Source organism: Asterias rubens, chromosome 21 (assembly GCF_902459465.1).
Source record: "Asterias rubens chromosome 21, eAstRub1.3, whole genome shotgun sequence".
In the NCBI taxonomy this organism is placed as follows: domain Eukaryota; kingdom Metazoa; phylum Echinodermata; class Asteroidea; order Forcipulatida; family Asteriidae; genus Asterias; species Asterias rubens.
In genome coordinates, this window is record NC_047082.1 from 207621 (window position 1) to 232516 (window position 24896).

At 38.7% G+C, this 24896-nt stretch overlaps 1 protein-coding gene across 2 annotated transcripts; it reads left to right on the forward strand.

Moving 5' to 3' along the window:
• The first annotated feature begins 303 nt into the window (after positions 1-303).
• LOC117304523 (peptidyl-prolyl cis-trans isomerase E-like) lies at positions 304-14697 on the forward strand. Of its 2 annotated transcripts, XR_004520597.1 has the most exons (13): positions 304-487; positions 2139-2281; positions 3243-3269; positions 3864-3945; positions 4060-4178; positions 5051-5177; positions 5490-5569; positions 6353-6458; positions 7074-7149; positions 7721-9610; positions 12987-13064; positions 13878-13956; positions 14524-14697. XR_004520597.1 is itself a non-coding variant. In XM_033789038.1 (10 exons), exons 1-10 carry the CDS (start codon positions 457-459, stop codon positions 7854-7856), a joined length of 927 nt encoding a protein of 308 aa, XP_033644929.1. In that variant the 5' UTR covers positions 304-456; the 3' UTR covers positions 7857-9988. The 2 variants fall into 2 exon arrangements, 1 of the variants encoding a protein (XP_033644929.1); XM_033789038.1 differs by lacking the exons at positions 12987-13064; positions 13878-13956; positions 14524-14697 and having other exon boundaries at positions 7721-9988.
• The last annotated feature ends 10199 nt before the right edge of the window (positions 14698-24896 follow it).

Below are 24896 nucleotides of genomic sequence, written 5' to 3' on the forward strand. Positions count from 1 at the left end.
ATAGAGGGCGGGCGTCATGCACTGCTCACACTGCAGTGAAGGTCTTCACATGAAGCCCGCCCTCTGTTGTTGACAAGTGCTAAATCTACCCGTATCATAATGGTCTGGTCCAAACACGGTTTTTAAGCCAAGATGGCGTCCGACCGCTTTTCGTGCAAATGAAGTTTTTTTCTGGTTAAAAATTCACACTTTTTGTGAAGTTTTTCCATTAACTTTATGTTTATATTACAGAACACATATAACTCTAATACATCTATGGTTTATTGGCCATTTTTGAGGTAATTAAAACTTGTTGGCGGCGAGTTGTCGGCGCTCTGGACTTGTTGTCGGCGTTGTCGGCGAGCTGTCGGCTTTTAGTAGGACCGCGAAGGTTTGACCAGTACTTTGGTCTTAGACCCAGACGTGTTACCAATAGACGGAGCCTAAATTCGTACGTGAAGCCAGACTAAAGTGAAAATGGCAAACAACAAACGAATGGTCTACGTTGGTAAGAAATTGTTTCCCGATTTATTTTATTTCTAAACTATTTGTTTCAAATTGTTTAGCATAGCGTGGAATCCTGTGATGCTGAAGATGTCGACAGTGATAAATTTTGGTTAGAAAATTATTTCCAATCATAACTTTAGGGAAGGAAATACATCAGCTGTTTTTAACCAACGTGCTATGATTAATGGGAAAGTGACCTATTTCGGACACTTCAAACTATTGATAAATAAGGCGGTGTCAGGACACTTCGTACCTTTGCCACTTCGTACCCTGGACACTTCGTACCTTTTCAAGGTACGAAGTGACTTTGGACACTTCGTACCTTTAGACACTTCGTACCTTCTTATAAGACACTTCGTACCTTCTCACGAGTACCTTCTCACACGTACCTTCTCACAAGACACTTCCTACCTTCGTTCTAATTCGGGATTTCTGCATCGTTTATGATTGTTTTTTGCTTTGTGATCGGATGATTATGGAATAAAAGCAAATCAAACCAACTGTTACTATTTTGTTGGGACCAAGGAGCCATTTCGACGATTGCGTGATTGTTTGACTTTAAAATATTTGTAAAAAATATTGGCGGAAGATGTTGTCCTTGGCGGTAACTAGTTTCACATTAAAAATGACATTCACATATTCAAACGAAAATTATATTTCATTATGTTTTATTAATTTTTATCTCAACAAACATTAAATTATTGATGAATACACATTTTAATGAAGGTACGAAGTGACTCAGCTGATGGTCACTTCGTACCCCGCCCACGGTACGAAGTGACCAATTTGGTTACTGTACGAAGTGTCCCGAAGTGTCCAGGGTACGAAGTGGCAAAGGTACGAAGTGTCCGACATCCAATAAGGCAAGCATGATTTGAGAAAGCGGGTTTAATAATATAATAATAATAATAACCAGTTCTTATATAGCGCATTTCACAATAACCGTATCAATGCGCTTTACATTAGTGCCCTGGTCATGGGGCCAATAACATCCCTTTTTAAAGGAACACGTTGCCTTGGTTTGATCGGACGAGTTGGTCTATTAAAAGCGTTTGAAACCGTTTGTTTTGAAATGCATATGGTTGGAAAGATGTTTTAAAAGTAGAATATAATGATCCACACAAGTATCACTCGAAATTGCACGGTTTTCCTTTTACGTTGCGAACTATCACGGTCGGCCATTTATGGGAGTCAAAATTTTGACTCCCATAAATGGCCGACCGTGTTAGTCGACAGGGTAAAAAGAAAACCACGCAATTTCGAGGCATATTTGTGTAGATCATTGTATTCTACTTTCACAATAGCTTTCTAACCATATAGTACATTTTACACCAAACGGTTACAGAACGCTTTTCAAAGACCAACTCGACCGATCCAAGGCAACGTGTTCCTTTAATGTTTCTCAGCTCCCTTACTTAGGAGTATACAACCTGGGCAACAGTTTATATCGCTCCAAAGGCTTTTTCATTCACAATATCAACCTCTACCCTCGCAGGCGAAAAGTGACCATCTACTTTTCTGTTCATCAGAATTGCAAAAAACCCCAGATTTTATGTTTTTTTTTGTATTATGAATTTTTCTACCAAGGGACCAAGGCAAACTTTCCCTTTTAATCATTTAAACTTTGTAATTTTTTTTTACTTTTCCTTTAGGAGGGCTGGCAGAAGAAGTTGATGAGCAGGTTCTCCAAGCAGCGTTGATTCCTTTCGGTGATATTCTGGACATCAACATCCCATTGGATTATGAAACAGAGAAACACAGAGGCTTTGCTTTTGTGGAGTTTGAGTTTTCAGAGGTAAACACAGTAATTGAAACCCCGACTTAGAAGTTGTAACTATCTTACATTAAAAGCTTTCGCTGTGATACAGTGTATACCATCTTGTTCAAGGGGCAGCTTTGTTTATGTCAAATATGCCTTGAAGTGGTCAACTAAATAGGAAAATTTCCCTTCCATACCTTTAAATGTTTGCACTGCAGAAAGCTTCACATATCGCGCATTAATCTTCCAGTGAGCTGCCATTGATGCTGTCCCTTATCAAGGGAGAAATTCAATAGTAATAGTATGATACAATTTGTTTTGAATACCCTAAAACTGATGTGCATTAAGTTATACTCAGTACTTTCCCAAGTTCTTTGAGAAATAAAAGAAAATCCACAGGCAAGTCACTCGGGTGGGATTGGAACCCCCTCTAAACCACTGAGCTGGGGGTTCAAATTGCCTCTAGCCATTGGGCTAGCTCCAGTCATTTTTTTCACAGAACTTGGGAAATCGTATAGGCCTACTAGTACTATAGCGCTTAATACACATTGGTGTACTAGTACTATAGCGCTTAATACACATTGGTGTACTAGTACTATAGTGCTTAATACACATTGGTGTACTAGTACTATAGCGCTTAATACACATTGGTGTAAGGGTAAAAAGCAAATGTATTGTAGTGGCGTTGCCGATCGACTGACCGGTAGGGGGAATCAGCACGACTCCCCACTGGAGCATTGCTGGCGGCTCCTGCAGGGTGATCCGGTGAACCTGCTCGCCATAGAGGGCGTCCTCTTGCTTAGACATTCTCTCTTGTGTATTTAGTATGACTTGAATGTATGACACATTCAAACTGTGTGCGCTATTGCAACCCACGGTCAACACTACAGTATTCTTTATCCCTCATCTTAGTTATAGTATGATCTTTTTGAACACTGAGCTCTTACAAAAAACAAATAAACATTATTATTTTCATTTTATTTTGTCGTCTGTATAGGATGCAGCTGCTGCTATTGATAATATGGTAAGATCAGAGATTCAGTTATTCCTTTGTAATAATAATGATAATAGTGGCTTCTTATATAGTGTTCATAATATGTGTCACTCAGTAATGCTCAAGGCACTTCAACATTCATTTTTTTTCCCTGCAAGGTGTTGTGGAGCTACGTTTATGAAGTAAGAGGCCCACTCTTTTTACATAGTACCATGTAATGGTTTACAAGGTGCTGTGGCACAATATGCTTCAGATCAGACCAAGAACACCGACGCAAACCCCTTCTCTTTACGATAAGTTCCTCGGGTTACTTTACATGCATTCCACATTCTCTGGAAATCATCCATTAGGAGACTGGCTGGTAGAGCAGACTACAATACCTTCCCACCTTTTTACTCAGCAATTATGGTTAAGGGCTTTGATCAAAGGCTCAAGAGGCTTGAACTGGATTCGAACCCACACTCTGCTTCTGACAACACCAGAGCTTAGGTCAGGTGAACTAGACCGCTCAGCCACGACATGTTAGAGGGAAGGGTTGTCGCTGCTGCTAAGCTTGCATATTTTTTTTACAAACAAAACTTGTGTATTTTAAAAAACAAACTTCATTGATTTATTTCTTGACAGAATGATTCTGAGTTATTCGGGAGGACGATACGAGTCAATCTTGCTAAGCCAATGAAGATTAAAGAAGGTCATTCTAAAGCAGGTAAAAATCAGCTAAGCAGATCTATTACAAAATGTTTTGACTAGCTTGCTCTATTCATCGTTGTTATTGGTAACATAACTATTAATAATAAGCCATCGATGTTTTCCTTTCTAGTTTGGTCTGATGACAATTGGCTGAAGAAGTACGCTGGAGCCACGTTGAAAGCGCATGACGAACAAGAAAAAGCAGAAGAGGGGGAGACAGGAAAAAGAGCAGCCACCGATGCAGATGAGGTAACTGGCCAATCATAAGGCCATATTCAAATCCCAGGAACCAATCATGTTTATTTAAATGACCATCACATTCAATCCAAAAAGTACCCATTTGATAAATGCTTTTTTGAAACCTTTTCCCCCTAGAAATGTTTGCCATGTGAAGCAATATTTTGAGTTATATTATGTACATATGTACAACTATTTTAAGGATTCGGAAAGTGCCATTACAGTACACTTACAGTTATTTTATGTACCGTACTCAGAAAGTGCCATTACGGTACACTTACAGTTATTTTATGTACCGTACTCAGAAAGTGCCATTACGGTACACTTACAGTTATTTTATGTACCGTACTCAGAAAGTGCCATTACGGTACACTTACAGTTATTTTATGTACCGTACTCAGAAAGTGCCATTACGGTACACTTACAGTTATTTATGTACCGTACTCAGAAAGTGCCATTACGGTACACTTACAGTTATTTTATGTACCGTACTCAGAAAGTGCCATTACGGTACACTTACAGTTATTTTATGTACCGTACTCAGAAAGTGCCATTACGGTACACTTACAGTTATTTTATGTACCGTACTCAGAAAGTGTCATCAGTTGTACATATACAACCCATTCAAGGCATTATCACCCATAAAATACTATTGACTTTGGGATGTACCAAGGTACATGTACATCACCGTTAATTTAGAAAGACTTATTTGTTTATTTGTAAATACAAAATAAGAAAAAGAAAAGCTGAGCATTTCAGGTTCAAAATGCAAAGAAAGAGCAGGCACTGAAAGAGTGGATTAAGAATGGAAACTGTCCTGGAGGGAAGGAACGTTCATTTAAGGAACAGGTTTGCTAACTGTTTTCTAAACTTCTTGTTAATAGTCTGCAGGTCCACCCCCCAAGAGGACAAAGGGCAACCCGCATGTGTACTTTGACATCAAGATTGGGCCCAAGCAAGTTGGGCGTGTCATTATGGTTCTACGAGCTGATATTGTACCAATGACTGCAGGTAAGTAACACTCCTGCAGCCGATTTCCTGAAACGCTAGGTCTTATCCCATCTCAAGTTAGTACAAATAAGTCGTCCTAACTTATGGATACGGAACTTAACTCTTCATAAGTCCTAAGATTAATCCAAAGTTAATTGAGTTTGGTGAAATAAAATATATTTATAAAATACCAATTGTTGGTATATCTTTCCTCCCAATTTAGAATCAGGTTGCAGGAATGCCACTGGTTCTATTTAGAACCAACACTCAACAGATATTTTTACATGATGTTACCACATATCTCACCTAATTTTCTTTTCTTGTAATTTACAGAGAATTTCCGATGTTTGTGCACGCATGAGAAAGGCTTTGGTCTTAAGGGGAGTACATTCCACAGGATCATTCCACAATTTGTATCCTTTGAAATTAGTCAACTGTAGAATGAAATACAGGGTATTGGTGCAGAGCACAATAGACTGATCCATTAGGCTCCGCCCACGGCACACGTGTGAGCAAGAACATGTGAGCCTCTCCAGTGCCATTCTGCACAACTCTGCCGCGAGCGCCAAGCATATGCGCACGCATGTCAGACTTTATTTTGTTGGACTTTTGGTTGCACAATGGGTTGTGATTGGTCAATACGCAATGGGGCAAAGCTTAATGGATCGATGTATTTCATGGGTCTGCTTACTGTAAACAAAAAATCTGCCCTTAAGGAAAACAGGGAGCGTAACAGGAAAGCTCCATTAAAGATTTTCCGTGTTTCGCCACAAAAACTTGGAAAGAGTACATCCTTTTCACCAGTGGATGTTTTTACATTGAACTGCGTGTACTTAAATCATCAAACTTATTGGATAGAGAGTTAATTTCCCTGGTGTATTTAGAGCACTACTGGTTTGTGCATGATTCAATTAAGTCCACTGTACGGAAAAGGAATTAAATGTAGATAATCAGATAACATCTGGTTGTAAGATGAATAGGATGTTTTTCTTTAACGGAGGTTTCTTGTAATGATGTCACGCTTATGCCAAGCATATTTTACAGGTTAGCAGATAAATTTTGCTTGTGTGCTTGGGTACTCCACTGTAATACGCATTCATTGCGTTATAACCTGCGTTTGCCTTGTTATAGAGTACTCGAGAATGATTTGTTTTTGTCTTTCTGTATTGGGTTGGAGTCCTTAATGTGTTGTTCAGATGTGTCAAGGTGGAGATTTTACAAATCACAATGGAACTGGCGGGAAGTCCATCTATGGCAAGAAGTTCGAGGATGAAAATTTCATTTTAAAGCACACACAGCCAGGTTAGTGTCATTCATAAATACCATGAACAGTTTAGGCAGTCCTTTTTGTTAAAAGGAAAGGTTAACAAAAGATGTCTCCACAGGGATGCAAACAATAAAATAATAGTGTGCTCTCAATCAATCAAGTCGAGCGCCATCTAGAAGCTCGAGCCTGCTCTGTGATTTTTCTCCAGATGTTCCGGTCCAGCATGCAGGAGCGTAGTTCCTCAGCGCTGGTCATGCCGGTGTCTCGCTTCAGTGTGTCTACAAAGGAGAGACTTCTTCTCCCACGCGAAGCCTTGGGTGTGCTCCCAGAGTATGGTTGGGCAAGCGGCAAGCTCTGAGTGGCCGACACAGTGCCCAGCAAGCTTGAGGCGGCGTTCACGGATCTTCTCTGTAGCCTCTGTAGTGTTGTGTGTAATTTGACATTTGGCAGAAGGAATTAAAAAAAAAAAAAATCGAAAGGGCAAGCTCAGCTACAGGTTTTCCTTCATTTCTTTCAGAACAACCAATTCTTTTCAGAACCACTACAAGATAGATTATTTCTGTGGTTGACCCCAAACCCTATTTTTCGCTGATAAGTTATGGTAAATTGATGAAGCTATAATTATATTTGTCTTTCCTTCTATTCCCAAGGGTTATTATCCATGGCAAATTCAGGTCCCAACACAAATGGATCCCAGTTCTTCCTCACCACAGCCAAGACAGAATGGTAAGTATAGCACTGCCTCACATATTGCAGACTGGAGTTTTATCTTCATTTGAAGGGGCAACAAGGCCAAAACCAGGGTAACAAAGACAATGGTAGCCTCCATGCAATTCCAGCCTTGCAATGTCTGGTCAAATGGTTTTTACCCTTGTACTGGCATCACATGCAAACTATTGTCTGTCCACAGTCCGACATTTTGTAATACAAATGTGTGTCTTTTAATACAAAGTTAGCTCTGCATACCTGAAACATACATCAACAAAATTTAAAATAGAGAGGGACGTTTTGTCTACTCATTCACAGAACAATGCGTCTGCTTAGAACTATAAGGCCATTATTGCAATTTGCTTGGGTTTCATCAAATTGCTTTTGCATTCTTTGGAACTCCTGGTAAATGGGGTTTGTTGATCTAGAGTGGTCTTCAAAGTATTTGTTTGGCAAGAAGAATATGAAATTGGCATTATTGACCTTATAGTTCTGGGCAGACGAATGGTTTGTTTCCTGTGAGGATGACGGGCAAATTAATTTTCAATGACCTGACCTGACCTTTCATTGTTTGTGTTTATTTCTAAAGGCTCGATGGGAAACATGTTGTGTTTGGTCATGTGACTGAAGGAATGGACATTGTTCGGAAAATGGAAAACCTTGGAGACAAATCAGGAAAACCAAAGGATAAAGTGACTATTTTAGACTGTGGAGAACTTGTTTAGCCGTCGCTTTATAATGGAACTTGAGATTTCGTTTTACCTCTGTGGCTTGTTACGGAGTTTTCTTGATAACAATCATGCTGGAGGGGGTACTTTCCTCTAGACTTTTTGAACCTTGGATTCTTGAATCTTCAGTGGATGGAGGATTATGATAGGAATAAGTTTGTGTTCAGACATTTTGTCGACTCCTGACCAGCAATGTGAATGCACAATGACTCATTTACTCGAATGACTCGTTTGGAAGCCTAGTAGTCACCATCGTTACCGTCGTTTGGAAGCCTAGTAGTCACCATAGTTACCGTCGTTTGGAAGCCTAGTAGTCACCATAGTTACCGTCGTTTGGAAGCCTAGTAGTCACCATCGTTACCGTCGTTTGGAAGCCTAGTAGTCACCATCGTTACCGTCGTATTCAACACTCCATTACCTTCCACCTTTTCGCTATAGTGTCAATGGTTCCCCTCTGCGCTTTACACAAGTTGGAATGGAACAGGCTATTGGGACCAAGGAAGAAACCATGGACATGAGGCTGGTTTCAAATGGTCGACCACAGTAGTCAACCAATGGTTGACCAGCCTGTGTTTGAGTCAAAATAGTCAACCATTAGTTAACCCTGGTGCCCACTCGAACTTGCTCAAGATTGTAAGAAGGAGTTTGACAGTCTTAAAGGACTCTAGTAATGAACTTGTTTGTATGAGTGAATGCCATCTGGCCTGTTTTTCATAAAGACTGTCTGCAGAATTGTAGCTTCTGAGCTATGTTCCAAGGCTTTGCTTACCGTAATAGAGAAATCTGAGCTTATAGGGTTTTATATATTTTGTAGATCAATTTTTGGCCATGACATTAATCCTTTCTCTTCTCACTGCAAATGAAGATGTTCACAAACAAATATCACAAAAATTTGAATCTCTGTCTTGACTTTCGAGATTCAAATGTGTTGACAGAATGTTTTTTAAAATTTTAATCAACTCGACGAGAGAAAGGGAGACTTTAGAAGTACAATTCTGCAGGATGTTTACTACCGTTACTATCTTTATTGTAAGTAAGTATTTTGATAAACGTTATGCAGTTTCTTTGTGGGGTTAATACATAAGTATGACCCTAGCGTCTACGCCATCTCAAAAACGCTACTACGTCTTGAAATGAAATTTTCACTATGTATACACATCTACATTTGTATAAAGGATGAGAACAATAAAATTGTTAAAAAAAACCAAAGTATACTTCCCTTTAAAAATAAAGTACAAATCCATTAATTTGCTATACTTTTTTCTAGACTTCTGAGCTCAGCAGTTTTCAGGAACAAATTGAACTCTAAGAAATAAAATAATGATCACCATTTCTTTAACTTAACTGCCAGTACTTGTGTTTATTATTTTTTTAAACTAGGCTATTTTTGTATAGATTCTGCTGAATGTAGGAAAAAGGTGACTCAAAACTTTAACTTCTAACTTCACGGAGCGTCTCAAAAGTCAAAACAGTAAGAATGTTCTAATCAGATCGCAAAAGTATTGCAGCGTGTGCAAACTGACTGTTCTGTTGAGTCACTTAAATTGTGCCCAACACTTGCAAGACGGTGGTTAGTACTCACACGTCCGTAGATAAGCACAACGCGCTTGCGCACCTGGTGCGGCGGGCTTCTTGTTTTTGGGGGCCGTGTGCCTAAAATCCAAAATGGAGTCGGGCCATGCTTGCTGTTCGCCGCACATGTGAGGAAGAAAATTGGTCCAAAAAGGAGTGAATTCGCTACAAATTACCACGTGAGTATTTCAATTTGCACAATCCACACTCATAGAAACTTTTGTTGGAACGAAAGAATCTAAAAATGTCAATTTCGCTAGTTTTTATATATAAGAAAAGTTCGAACACCCTGTCGCCAGTGATTTTTCTTGAGACATCGCGGCCATGGGCCGGGAGTGGGTGAGGGGGGCGGGGCTTAGAGCCGAGCACAACGAGTTTGTAGTTACGGAAACTGTTCGCCAATATTGTATTTTTACCTGTGTGTCGTACTGCTGTTTTCTCTTGCTGTTGTCGGATCTGTTTAGCCTGAATGTGCTTTGAATTTTTTATAAAACTTTTTAAAAATATTTTTTAATTATAATTGAACTGAAGTGTGCGACTGTGGGGGGAAAAGTTTCCGTATGGCGCCACCACTTTTTCATTCGAAATAAAATAATATAGTATCTAATTTACCTGATTGATATATCCCTTTTTGTAAAAATTAGTGAAAAAGTGGTGGCGCCATACGGAAAGTTATCCCTGTGGGGATGGGGGGGGGGGGGATTTTTGACAAATTTTGTGGGGGAAGGACTGCTCTGCAGAGGTGTTTTGTCACCTGTTCTGGAAAAGTTTTCGTATGGCGCCACCACTTTTTCATTTGATCTGAAATATATAGTATCTTATTTACCTCAAGCTCAATGAGAAATCCCTTTTTGTAAAAATGAGTGAAAAAGTGGTGGCGCTGTCCTGTACGGAAAGTTATCCCCTGTTCTCCCTATAGCCGCTCACTGGCTTGCTATTTTTATTCAATTTTTAATATTTGAATAATTTTATATGGTTTTTATTTATTTTCAGTTTCTCCTAAGTCTGTTCTATTTTTCATGATTTTTATATGTCTTTTTTATTCAATGTGTTTAGTGTTTTGACAGTCAGACAGTGTGAAAATAAAGTAGATATTTAAATTATTTAAACTGAAAAATAACCTGCGAAATGTCATTGTGAAATACTTTTTTTCTGTGTACCAGCTCATCATAAATAAATAAATGCGTTTAAATCTTGAGTAACATGCCGGAGGTTAAACTCAAAGTTTCTTTATACTTCAACTGTCTTTGAGAAGTTGAAATTCTGTTCTCATATATTCTTTCAATGAGTTCACAACTTACAAATATATCAAGTTGTTTCTGAAAATAAGTCCGGATGTGATCATTAAGTCTGTTTTCTCTTTTAATCTTTACTGACAAAATGCAGCTCACTTCTTCGGTTTATAGAGCGCTGTCATTTGTTTTGACTTCAAGACCAACCTGCAAAGCATTCTGTGGTTTGTCTCTTAGTTTAAATTTAAATGTGAAACTTAAGTCAGTCAACAGATTCTTCGCTTTATGAAATTACAAAATAGCAAACCAAGTGATGTGTCCATCGAGCTTATTTTTAAATTATGTATTTGAACCTGAATTTTGTGAAAAATGTCAGTAGTACTGAGCTGTTCAATCAAAGCTAATTCGCCGACAACGTATTTTGGACACATTCATGACTTTGTGAAAATGGTGGTGATATTTGACCCAATTTCACTGAAATAAAAAAGTGAATTGTTGATATCATTAGGAAAGGCAGTCAAAGACTAGCCTTCACAGTTGGTGTATCTCAACACATGCATAAAATAACAAACCTGTGAAAATTTGAGCTCAATCGGTCATCAAACTTGCGAGAAAAAATGAAAGAAAAATACACCCTTGTCACACAAAGTTGTGTACGTTTAGATGGTTGATTTCGAGACCTCAAGTTCTAAACTTGACGTCTCAAAATCAAATTCGTGGAAAATTACTTCTTTCTCGAAAACTATGGCACTTAGGAGGGAGCCGTTTCCCACAATGTTTTATACCATCAACCTCTCCCCATTACTCATTACCAAGAAAGGTTTTATGCTAATAATTATTTTGAGTAATTACCAATAGTGTCCACTGCCTTTAAGGCCATTCCAATTTTATTAGTTGGTTTACGGATTTTTAGGTGCTGAAAAAGTTTGTCAGACAGGAAAAAAAAAAAAAAAATGATGATGACAAGTGTTTTGTACATACGCTGAAAGCCCCCGGACGACAATCAAAAGTTGCCAATCGTAATCGACAATCGTAGCTGCCTATTAATAGTGGGATTTTACTCCAGTTTGCAGTTCCGTGTCAAATCTAATGTAGCCCATTTTGCATAATCTTAAATTTATATTCAACACATCTTAAAATTAATTTTACCGTTTGTCTTTATTATACATACTAGAGCTACATGTACAAAATGGCTTTTTTGGGTTGTGAAAATAAAGACATTGTTCTGGACTGCCTATATTATATAAAACTGTGAAAATGAATGTATTTAAACTTGCTTCAGCTTACTACCCTTGGCCTCGACACCAAAACTTAAATTACAAGGGGTAAGTCCAGCATTTTTATCAAATTTGGGCCTAAAATTGAAAAAAATCACAAGGGGTAATAATAAGTCCAGCATTTTTATCAAATTTGGGCCTTAAGTTGAACAAATCACAAGGGTTAGTCCAGTAGTTTTTATCAAACTTGGGCCTACAATTGAAAAAATCACAAGGGGTATGTCCAGCATTTTTATCAAATTTTGGCCTAAAGTTGAAAATATCACAAGGGGGTAAGTCAAGCAGTTTTATCAAATTTTGGTCTAAAACTGAAAAAATCACAGGGGGTAGGTCAAGCATTTTTATCAAATTTGGGCCTAAAACTGAAAAAATCACAAGGGGTAAGTCCAGCAGTTTTATCAAATTTTGGCCTAAAGTTGAAAAAATCACAGGGGGTAAGTCAAGCAGTTTTATCAAATTTTGGTCTAAAACTGAAAAAAATCACAGGGGGTAAGTCTAGCAGTTTTATCAAATTTGGGCCTAAAGTTGAAAAAATCACAAGGGGTAAGTCCAGCAGTTTCATCAAATTTGGGCCTAAAACTGAAAAATCACAAGGGGAAAGTCCAGCAGTTTCATCAAATTTGGGCCTAAAACTGAAAAATCACAAGGGGTAAGTCCAGCAGTTTCATCAAATTTGGGCCTAAAACTGAAAAATCACAGGGGGTAAGTCCAGCAGTTTCATCAAATTTGGGCCTAAAACTGAAAAATCACAAGGGGTAAGTCCAGCAGTATTATCAATTATCGGCCAAAAACTGAAAAAATCACAAGGGGTAAGTCCAGCAGTATTATCAATTATCGGCCAAAAACTGAAAAAATCACAAGGGGTAAGTCCCTGCTTCCGTAAGGCTGATTCTTCACTAACGATAAGCAGAGCCATGAAATTAGGCCCTGCTGTGTTGAATGTTGAACCAGCCACTATTTGGAACGTCTGCAGGACCCCATCAGTAGTTTATTCAGTAAATGTTTAAATTTGTACTCATTCCTTCATGTTTTCTCAACTTCTACAGGTGAGCTAATGCAGACAAAGTGTCAGATCTTCAATCATGGTGGCTGTCCATCACACTGAGCAGAGAAAATCACAAGGGGTAAGTCCAGCAGTTTTATCAAATTTGGCCTAAAACTGAAAAATCACAAGGGGTAAGTCCAGCAGTTTTATCAAATTGGGCCTAAAACTGAAAAATCACAAGGGGTAAGTCCAGCAGTTTTATCAAAGTGGGCCTAAAACTGAAGAAGAAAAAAACCCACAAGGGGTAGTAATGTCCGGCAGTTTTATCAAATTTTGCCCTAAAACTGAGAAAATCACAAGGGGGTAAGTCAAGCAGTTTTATCAAATTGGGGCCTTAAATTGAAAAATCACGGCCAGCATTTTTTTATGAAATTTTGGCCTTAAACTGAAAAGATTACAAGGGGTAAGTCCAGCATTGTTATCAAATTTTGGCCTAAAATTTAAAAAATCACAAGGGGTAAGTTCAGCAGTTTCATCAAATTGGGCCTAAAACTTGCAAAAACCCACAAGGGGTAGTAATGTCCGGCAGTTTTCAAGTTTTGGCCTAAAGTTGAACAAATCACAAGGGGTCCAGCAGTTTTATCAAATTTAGGCCTAATATTGAAAGATCACAAGGGGGTGAGTCTAGCAGTTTTATCAAATTGAGGCCTAATATTAAAAAATCACGGGCAGCATTTTTATCAAATTTGGGCCTAAAATTGCAAGCGCCCAGCCAAAATTTCCTGCTAACCTGTGCCAATTGTTAGCTTATGGTGACGGGTAAACAGAGACATGATACTGGGCCCTGCTGTGTTGAATGTTGAACCAGCCACTTTTTGGAAACTCTGCAGGACCCTATCAGTAAATGTTAAAATTGTACTCTAATTCCTTCATACTTTGTCAACCTCTACAGATGAACTTATGCAGAAAAAAGTGTCTGGTCTTCAATCATGGTAGCTGTCCATCACACTGAGCAGAGAAAATCACAAGGGGTAAGTCCAGCACTTTTAGCCATTTTGGCCTAAAATTGAGAAAATCACAAGGGTTTAGTCTAGCAGCTTTATCAAATTTTGGGCCTACAATTGAGACAAGTCCAGCATTTTTTATCAAATTGAGAAGTGTTTTTAATATATGGCAGCTTCAGGCCTTGAACTACGCTTCTAAAGGTGCACAGCAATTTTCTTATCAAATTGAGAAGTGTTTTTAATATATGGCAGCTTCAGGCCTTGAACTACACTTCTAAAGGTGCACAGCATGCAATTTTCTTCTGGTACTTGTAGGAGGAAAATGTAAGTTTGTAACTGGACCTTGCAAAGGGCACCACAGCAAAAGCACAGGGCATCATAGCACTAGCTGTGGATGCCGTGGGTTAGTTCAAGGCCTTGTGATTTTTTAATGTTAGGCCTAAATTTTACATAACTGCTTAGATTACCCCATAATATGGTGTGTTTAATCATGAACAAAAATGGGTTACACATTCTGCCGTTTTGTATTAAGTGGTGATTTCTATATCATCAAAGGTTTTAAATCTTTTCTTGTTCTTTTTTCGCCTTCTACAGATCAAAATCCAGACAGAGAGTGTCGGATCTCACAAGGAGTCGGCGTCCATCACCGCTAGAGATGCACAACCTTTTTGTGATTTGTAAATATCTGTATATTATTTAATTAGAACTTAGTTAGAATGAATTGAGTGGTGAATCGCTTACCTTTTGTTGTTGTGTGGTGAATTGCTGACACTTTTTGTTGTGTGGTGAATCGCTGACACTTTTTGTTGTGTTGTGAATTGCGCACACATTTTGTTGTGTGTTGGTTTGCTCACACATTTTGTTGTGTGGTGATTTGCTCACACTTTTGCTGTGTGGTGAATTGCTCACACATTTTGTTGTGTGGCCTATTGCCCTACACTTTTTGTTGTGTGGTGAATTGCTCACCCTTTTTGTTGTGTGGTGAATTGCTCACACGTTTTGTTGTGGGGTGAATCGCTCACACTTTTGCTGTGTGGTGAATCGCTCACACTTTTGCTGTGTGGTGAATTGCTCACACTTTTTGTTGTGTGTTGAATCGCTCACACTTTTTGTTGTGTGGTGAATTGCTCACACATTTTGTTGTGTGGTCAATCGCTCACACTTTTGCTGTGTGGTTAATTGCTCACACTTTATGTTGTGTGGTGAATCGCTCACACTTTTGCTGTGTGGTGAATTGCTCACACATTTGCTGTGTGGTGAATCACTCACACTTTTTCTGTGTGGTGAATCGCTCATACTTCCCTCTATGTGATTATCCATACTTCTCTTGTGTGGTCAATCATCAAACTCACACTTGAAACGTTGTCAAAGTGAATTGTGCGGTGAATTGCTGACACTTTCCTGTGTGGTGAATCACCCACACTTTTTGTTGTGTGGTGAATTGCACACACATTTTCTTGTGTTGTGAATCGCTCACACTTTTTGTTGTGTGGTGAATCGCTCACACTTTTTGTTGTGTGGTGAATTGCTCACACTTTTGCTGTGTGGTGAATCGCTCACACTTTATGTTGTGTGGTGAATCGCTCACACTTTTTGTTGTGTGGTGAATTGCTGACACTTTTTGTTGTGTGGTGAATCGCTCACACAGTTTGTTGTGTGGTGAATTGCTGACACTTTTTGTTGTGTGGTGAATTGCTGACACTTTTTGTTGTGTGGTGAATTGCTGACACTTTTTGTTGGGTGGTGAATTGCTCACACTTTTTGTTGTGTGGTGAATTGCTCACACTTTTTACTGTGTGGTGAATTGCTCACAATTTTTGTTGTGTGGTGAATTGCTGACACTTTTTGTTGGGTGGTGAATTGCTCACACTTTTTGTTGTGTGGTGAATTGCTCACACTTTTTACTGTGTGTTGAATCGCTCACACTTTTTGTTGTGTGGTGAATTGCTGACACTTTTTGTTGGGTGGTGAATTGCTCACACTTTTTGGTTGTGTGGTGAATTGCTCACACTTTTTACTGTGTGGTGAATCACTCACACTTTTTGTTGTGTGGTCAACCGCTCACACTTCTGCTGTGTGGTGAATCGCGCAAACATTTTGTTGTGTGGTGAATTGCTCACACTTTTTGTTGTGTGGTGAATTGCTCACACTTTTTGCTGTGTGGTGAATCACTCACACTTTTGCTGTGTGGTGAATCGCTCATACTTCCCTCTATGTGATTGTCCGTACTTCCCTTGTGTGGTTAATCATCAAACGGACACTTGAAACATTGTCAAAGAAATGTTTCTTTCACGATTCTATCTCATTCATTTAGGCAATTCCAGTTTGTTAGGCGTGTGCTGATGTATGGAGTTTGACACACTTGGTTGCCATATAGTGGAGCCGGATGGGAATTTTTCCCCAAGAGGGTATTAGATAGGCGGGGTTTTGCCCATCTCATACATCAGCAATAGCAGCCATGCAACATCTGATTTTTATGGTTTTGGTTTTCTTAACCATTGGAAAAACAAAAAACCACAGTACAACTCTTGCTGTGCCTGAGTTTCTGGAAATTGTATTTCTTTTAACAAAATATAGAGTTGCATGGCTGAAATAGGAGACACTTAAGTGTCAGTGTCTAAATTCTTAGAAGACAAACAAAATTTGACGTAATATTTCCTGTTTATTTATTAGTTAGCTGAATATTGGTGCAGATTAGTCAAGGTTTCAGTGTGCGCCACACTTCCTTTGTGTAGCGAGTAAGTGACACCTTCCCTTGTGTTACTCTGAGTTACTCACACTTCCTTTGTGTAAGGAGTATCTGACGCTCTCCCTTGTGTTATTCTGAGTTGCTCATACTTCCTGTGTGTATGAGTATCTTTGCCTTGTGTTACTCCGCGTTGCTCACACTTCCCTTGTGTTACTCTGAGTTGCTCACACTTCCTTTGTGTAATGAGCAACTGACGCTCTCCTTTGTGTTACTCTGAGTTGCTCTCACTTCCTTTGTGTAATGAGCAACTGACGCTCTCCCTTGTGTTATTCTGAGTTGCTCATACTTCCTATGTGTATGAGTATCTTTGCCTTGTGTTACTCCGCGTTGCTCACACTTCCCTTGTGTTACTCTGAGTTGCTCACACTTCCTTTGTGTAATGAGCAACTGACGCTCTCCTTTGTGTTACTCTGAGTTGCTCTCACTTCCTTTGTGTAATGAGCAACTGACGCTCTCCCTTGTGTTATTCTGAGTTGCTCATACTTCCTATGTGTATGAGTATCTTTGCCTTGTGTTACTCCGAGTTGCTCACACTTCCCTTGTGTTACTCTGAGTTGCTCACACTTCCCTTGTGTTACTCTGAGTTGCTCACACTTCCCTTGTGTTGCTCTGAGTTACTCACACTTCCTTTGTGTAATGAGTAACTGACACTCTGCCTTGTGTTACTCTGAGTTGCTCACACTTACTTGTGTAATGAGTATCTGACACTTTCCCTTGTGTTACTTGTGTAATGAGTATCTGACACTTTCCCTTGTGTTACTCTGAGTTGCTCATACTCCGACTGTGTAATGAGTATCTTGCACTCTGCCTTGTGTTACTCTGAGTTGCTCACACTTCCTTTGTGTAATGAGTAACTGACACTTTCCTTTGTGCTACTCCGAGTTGCTCACACTTCCCTTGTGTTACTCTGAGTTGCTCACACTTCCTTTGTGTAATGAGCAACTGACACTTTCCTTTGTGTTACTCTGAGTTGCTCTCACTTCCCTTGTGTTGCTCGGAGTTGCTCACACTTCCTTTGTGTGATGAGTAGCTGACACTTATATACTTAAATAAGTTGTAAATCATATGTATTATTTAAGTTAAATGTACGAGTTGCTCCTACCAAAAAAATGAGACCATTCAAAAGAGTGAAACTGTCAAAAAAGAAATTTCTTTGTGTCATTGACCAAACTTAAAAAACAAAACTTTTGAAATCTCAGTAAAATTTTCAAAAAGTAATATGACTTTTCTTGCAAGTGAAGCCATTTACTTTTGTTTTATTTGCCTAAAATGAAAACAAAAATATGGCAATCTCAGTATCTTGCAGAGATACATGTATGGGAATTTCTATCAAAAAAATTGCAAAATTCATTTCTTTTTTAATAAAATTGTTTATTTTTATTTTAAATGAAAGACACTTGGAAGATATTTCAGAGCTTAGAAAATAGCACAATTTGTTTATACAGTTTCTTCATTTTTTGTTCAACGTTTAGGTTTCTTTTTAAATGAATTTTTCAAGATTTAAAACATGGTCTCATTGTGTAGGAGCAACACATTATATGTATGTTAGGGCCTCATCCAAACCCTCTGAAAAACTCGCAGAGTTGTGCAAACACCTGTGCCTGTTGGTGGACCCCCTCGGCTGCCTGGAACAAGTGGTGGTCCTGCTGGCCTGGGTGCAATGTAAGGTATGTTCTCTGTTCACTGAAATTCAATTTGATGCACCGCTAGTGTTCTCCTTCACTGGTGTAATGCCTTACAAAATTTGACGAGCTAGAGCGAGCATTTGTGGAAGCATGCATTCATACTAGGGCCCGAGCTGGAAGCTAGTGGTTGGTCCCTAAAACGTTCTGGTCGGCAAGATCTCTCAAGACGTCGGGATGAGGGCCCCTTATTATTTAGCCTTTTGTTGGTCACGTCACTCTTTTGTTTTTGAGTAAACAGGTTTTCACTGGGGATCTTTCATGATCATCAAAGGTGCCAAGAGATGTCTTCGTTTGAGCCAATGGAATCTGGACTTTGTGGATGATGAGGACTTCTATCCAGTTGATGATATGAGGGCTGGAGAAACATGTTCTGCTTGGTCATGCCACTTCACATCCAAAATATCTAGTAAGAACACCAATTTTATTGCCTTTTGATACCAAAGATGACATTGGATTCCTGTAACTTATAGTTGTTTTGTATTGGTTGGTATTAGAATAGGTCAAAGGTCAGTTCTATGTCATGGTTCTTGGGGTCTGATCATGGTCAAGGGCAAATCACTGCAGGAGATATTACGTTTTAAATGTTCAAAGCCATCAAATTTTCAAAGTATCATCCTAAACAGAAAGTGTACATAAAAATGTATACTTCTCTAAAATCTTAGGACAATTCCCCTGGTGTGGCGTATTTTCTACACTTTCATGTGTTTTGAATTACCCATACTTCCTGTGATGTGGCGTATTCTCTAACCTTTCATATGTGTGATGAATTACCCATAATTCCCCTGGTGTGGCGTATTCTCTACACTTTCACCTTTGTTTTGAATTACCCATAATTCCCCTGGTATGGCGTATTCTCTACACTTTCACCTGTGTTTTGAATTACCCATAATTCCCCTGGTATGGCGTATTCTTTACACTTTCACATGTGTGATGAATTACCCATAATTCCCCTGGTGTGGCGTATTCTCTACACTTTCACCTGTGTTTTGAATTACCCATAATTCCCCTGGTATGGCGTATTCTCTACACTTTCACCTTTGTTTTGAATTACCCATAATTCCCCTGGTGTGGCGTACTACACTTTCACCTGTGTTTTGAATTACCCATAATTCCCCTGGAGTGGTGTATTCTCTAAACTTTCACATGTGTGATGAATTACCATAATTCCCCTGGTTTGGCGTATTCTCTGAACTTTCACATGTGTGATGAATTACCCATAATTCCCCAGGTCTTGTGTATTCTCTACACTTTCACATGTGTGATGAATTACCAATACTTCCCCTGGTATGGCGTATTCTCTACACTTTCACCTTTGTTTTGAATTACCCATAATTCCCCTGGTGTGGCGTATTCTCTACACTTTCACATGTGTGATGAATTACCCATAATTCCCCTGGTGTGGCGTATTCTCTACACTTTCACCTGTGTTTTGAATTACCCATAATTCCCCTGGTCTTGTGTATTCTTTACACTTTCATATGTCCTTTGAATTACCCATAATTCCCCTGGTGTGGGGTATTCTCTTCACTTTCACATGTGTTTTGGATACTTCCCCTGATGTTGGATTCCTGTAATTTATAGTTGTTTTGTGTTGGTTGGTATTAACAGAGTTCAAAGGTCAGTTCTTTGTCATGGTTCTTAGGGTCTGGTCATGGTCAAGTGCAAATCACATTTTAAATGTTCAAAGCCATCATCCAAACAGAAAGTGTACATAAAAATGTATACTTCCCTAAAATCTTGGGACAATTCCCCTGGTGTGGCGTATTCTTTATACTTTCACCTGTGTTTTGAATTACCCATAATTCCCCTGGTGTGGCGTATTCTTTATACTTTCACCTGTGTTTTGAATTACCCATAATTCCCCTGGTGTGGCGTATTCTCTTCACTATCACCTGTGTTTTGAATTACCCATAATTCCCCTGGTGTGGCGTATTCTTTATACTTTCACCTGTGTTTTGAATTACCCATAATTCCCCTGGTGTGGCGTATTCTCTACACTATCACCTGTGTTTTGAATTACCCATAATTCCCCTGGTATGGCATTTTCTCTTCACTATCACCTGTGTTTTGAATTACCCATAATTCCCCTGGTGTGGCGTATTCTTTATACTATCACCTGTGTTTTGAATTACCCATAATTCCCCTGGTATGGCATTTTCTCTTCACTATCACCTGTGTTTTGAATTACCCATAATTCCCCTGGTATGGCGTTTTCTCTTCACTATCACCTGTGTTTTGAGTTACTCATAATTCCCCTGGTTTGGCGTATTCTATACACTATCACCTGTGTTTTGAATTACCCACAATTCCCCTGGTATGGCGTATTCTATACACTTTCACATGTGTGATGAATTACCCATAATTCCCCTGGTATGGCGTATTCTCTACACTTTCACATGTGTGATGAATTACCCATAATTCCCCTGGTATGGCGTATTCTCTACACTTTCACATGTGTGATGAATTACCCATAATTCCCCTGGTATGGCGTATTCTCTACACTTTCACATGTGTGATGAATTACCCATAATTCCCCTGGTATGGCGTATTCTTTACACTTTCACCTTTGTTTTGAATTACCCATAATTCCCCTGGTGTGGCGTATTCTCTACACTTTCACCTGTGTTTTGAATTACCCATAATTCCCCTGGTATGACGTATTCTCTACACTTTCACCTGTGTTTTGAATTACCCATAATTCCCCTGGTATGGCGTATTCTCTACACTTTCACCTGTGTTTTGAATTACCCATAATTCCCCTGGTATGGCGTATTCTCTACACTTTCACCTGTGTTTTGAATTACCCATAATTCCCCTGGTATGGCGTATTCTCTACACTTTCACCTGTGTTTTGAATTACCCATAATTCCCCTGGTGTGGAGTATTCTTTACACTTTCACCTGTGTTTTGAATTACCCATAATTCCCTTGGTATGGCGTATTCTATACACTTTCACATGTGTGATGAATTGCCAATAATTCCCGTTGTTTTGCATATTCTCTACACTTTCACCTGTGTTTTGAATGACCCCAACTTTCCCTGGTGTGGCATATTTTCTTCACTTTCACGTGTTTTGAATTACCCATAATTCCCCAGGTGTTGGGTATTCTCGTCACTTTCACATGTGTTTTGAATTACCCATACTTCCATACAAGTACTGGTCTTGATTAATCTTAGCCGTGTTGTAAAGTTGAGTCGTTATGGTCAAAGTCGGTCTTTGTGAGGAAGGTAGAAGTTATATAAATCCAATGTCATCTTTGTTATCATTTATTGGCAAACATATAGTGAGAAATTGTCACTATTCAGCTTACTAAAACTGTTCATAAATTTGCGACGTTAGCGTCAATACGTCTAGCATTTTACTTGAAGCTTTTGGTACAAGTTATGTGATTTACACACTAATCAGCTTTGTTTTATGTCAAAGTTGGTCAAAAATAAGTTCAATTGTAGTCATTTTGTTAATTGACTACATCTGAGTGTCCAAATTGCAGCCCCATGAAAAGCAAGGGGGAAATTAGTGGCCATTGCAGAACTTGTTTTTCCGACCAGCACATCATCATCTGGATAGAAGTCGTCATCATCCGTCGAGTTAGGATCCCATTGAAACAAGCGTCGACAACTCTTGACACCACCAGTGCGGCTTGGTTGCAAGACAACAATCGGTGAAATCTTTGGCCCTTGAGGGCACCAGTTCATTTAAGCAAGCAACAACTACCTTCTGCTCAACACTTGCGTTTAAAACACAGCGCAAAATTGCGTCTAGCTCGTCATATTTTGTGAGACATTACAACATTGAAGTAGAAACTAGTAGTACATCAATTGAACTTCACTGAACAGAGAACATATCAACCATTGCACTTAAAGCCTTTAGGTCGTCACAAGTTCCAGGTGGCCGAGGGGGTCCACCGACAGGCACAGGTGTTTGCACGACTCTGCTTTTTTTTTGGCCAAATTTTTTAATAAAAAATTGAACATGACTCTCCTTGTAACTTGCGTTTTATTTGCCTTAACCCTACCCCCCCCCCCCCCCCAAATAAATATTGAGGGCCCACCTTATCCTGGTGGGACCCTCGTCGGGCTGTCATTTTTACCCACAATACAATTGGGTGCGTATATAAGTCGCTTTTAGCAAGTCATTTTGCGCAAGGAAACTCCTATAAAATTAATACGCACCCAATTTATTGCATTGTGGGAAAACATGGCGGCCAAGTAGACGAGTCAAATAATGAGACAACAGTTACGAGTTCAGACAAATCAACTAATGGTTGATTTGCCCATAAAAAGCATAAGCATTTATTCTTGTACATATAAAATAACACTCTCAATTTAAATAAAGACACCAGGCAAAATTTGAAAATTTTTTGATAAAAACGCAAGGCTATAGCCTTGTAGCACTTTCGGGCCAAATTTGAGCAAAACATAGCCTCGTTGAATTCTCAGGCAAAATTGGATCAAAACGCAAGGCTATAATAGCCTTGTAGCACTTTTGGGCAAAATTTGAGCAAAATATAGCGTTGTTGAATTCTAAGGCAAAATTTGATAAAAACGCAAGGCTATAAGCCTTGTAGCACTTTTGGGCAAAATTTGAGCAAAATAAAGCCTCCTTGAATTTTAAGGCAAAATTGGATAAAATCGCATTAGCCTTGTAGCACTTTTAAGGCAAAATTTGAGCAAAATATAGCGTTGTTGAATTCTAAGGCAAAATTTGATAAAAACGCAAGGCTATAATAGCCTTGTAGCACTTTTGGGCAAAATTTGAGCAAAATATAGCATTGTTGAATTCTCAGGCAAAATTTGGATAAAAACGCAAGGCTATAGCCTTGTAGCTTTTTGAGCAAAATTGGATAAAATCGCAAGGCCTTGTAGCACTTTTGGGCAAATTTTGAGCAAAACATAGCCTCGTTGAATTCTAAGGAAAAATTTGATAAATTGTAGCACTTTTGGGCAAATTTGAGCAAAATATAGCGTTGTTGAATTCTAAGGCAAAATTTGATAAAAACGCAAGGCTATAGCCTTGTAGCACTTTTGGGCAAAATTTGAGCAAAATAAAGCCTCCTTGAATTTTAAGGCAAAATTGGATAAAATCGCAAGGCTATAGCCTTGTAGCACTTTTAAGGCAAAATTTGAGCAAAATATAGCGTTGTTGAATTCTTAGGCAAAATTTGATAAAAACGCAAGGCTATATAGCCTTGTAGCTTTTTGAGCAAAATTGGATACAATCGCAAGGCTATAGCCTTGTAGCACTTTTGGGCAAAATTTGAGCAAAATAAAGCCTCCTTGAATTTTAAGGCAAAATTTGATAAAAACGCAAGGCTATATAGCCTTGTAGCACTTTTGGGCAAAATTTGAGCAAAATATAGCATTGTTGAATTCTTAGGCAAAATTTGGATAAAAACGCAAGGCTATAGCCTTGTAGCTTTTTGAGCAAAATTGGATAAAATCGCAAGGCCTTGTAGCACTTTTGGGCAAATTTTGAGCAAAACATAGCCTCGTTGAATTCTAAGGAAAAATTTGATAAAATTGCAAGGCTATAGCCTTGTAGCACTTTTGGGCAAAATTTGAGCAAAATAAAGCCTTGTTGAATTCTCAGGCAAAATTTGATAAAATCGCAAGGCTATAGCCTGGTAGCACTTTTGGGCAAAATTTGAGCAAATAAAGACTTGTTGAATTTTAAGGCAAAATTTGATAAAATCGCAAGGCTATAGCCTTGTAGCACTTTTAAGGCAAAATTTGAGAAAAATATAGCGTTGTTGAATTCTTAGGCAAAATTTGATAAAAACGCAAGGCTATAGCCTTGTAGCTTTTTGAGCAAAATTGGATAAAATCGCAAGGCTGTAGCCTTGTAGCACTTTTGGGCAAAATTTGAGCAAAATATAGCGTTGTTGAATTCTAAGGCAAAATTTGATAAAAACGCAAGGCTATAGCCTTGTAGCACTTTTGGGCAAAATTTGAGCAAAATAAAGCCTCCTTGAATTTTAAGGCAAAATTGGATAAAATCGCAAGGCTATAGCCTTGTAGCACTTTTAAGGCAAAATTTGAGCAAAATATAGCGTTGTTGAATTCTTAGGCAAAATTTGATAAAAACGCAAGGCTATAGCCTTGTAGCTTTTTGAGCAAAATTTGATAAAATCGCAAGGCTGTAGCCTTGTAGCACTTTTGGGCAAAATTTGAGCAAATTTGATAAAAACGCAAGGCTATAGCCTTGTAGCACTTTTGGGCAAAATTTGAGCAAAATATAGCGTTGTTGAATTCTAAGGCAAAATTTGATAAAAACGCAAGGCTATAGCCTTGTAGCACTTTTGGGCAAAATTTGAGCAAAATAAAGCCTCCTTGAATTTTAAGGCAAAATTTGATAAAATCGCAAGGCTATAGCCTTGTAGCACTTTTAAGGCAAAATTTGAGCAAAATATAGCGTTGTTGAATTCTTAGGCAAAATTTGATAAAAACGCAAGGCTATATAGCCTTGTAGCTTTTTGAGCAAAATTGGATACAATCGCAAGGCTATAGCCTTGTAGCACTTTTGGGCAAAATTT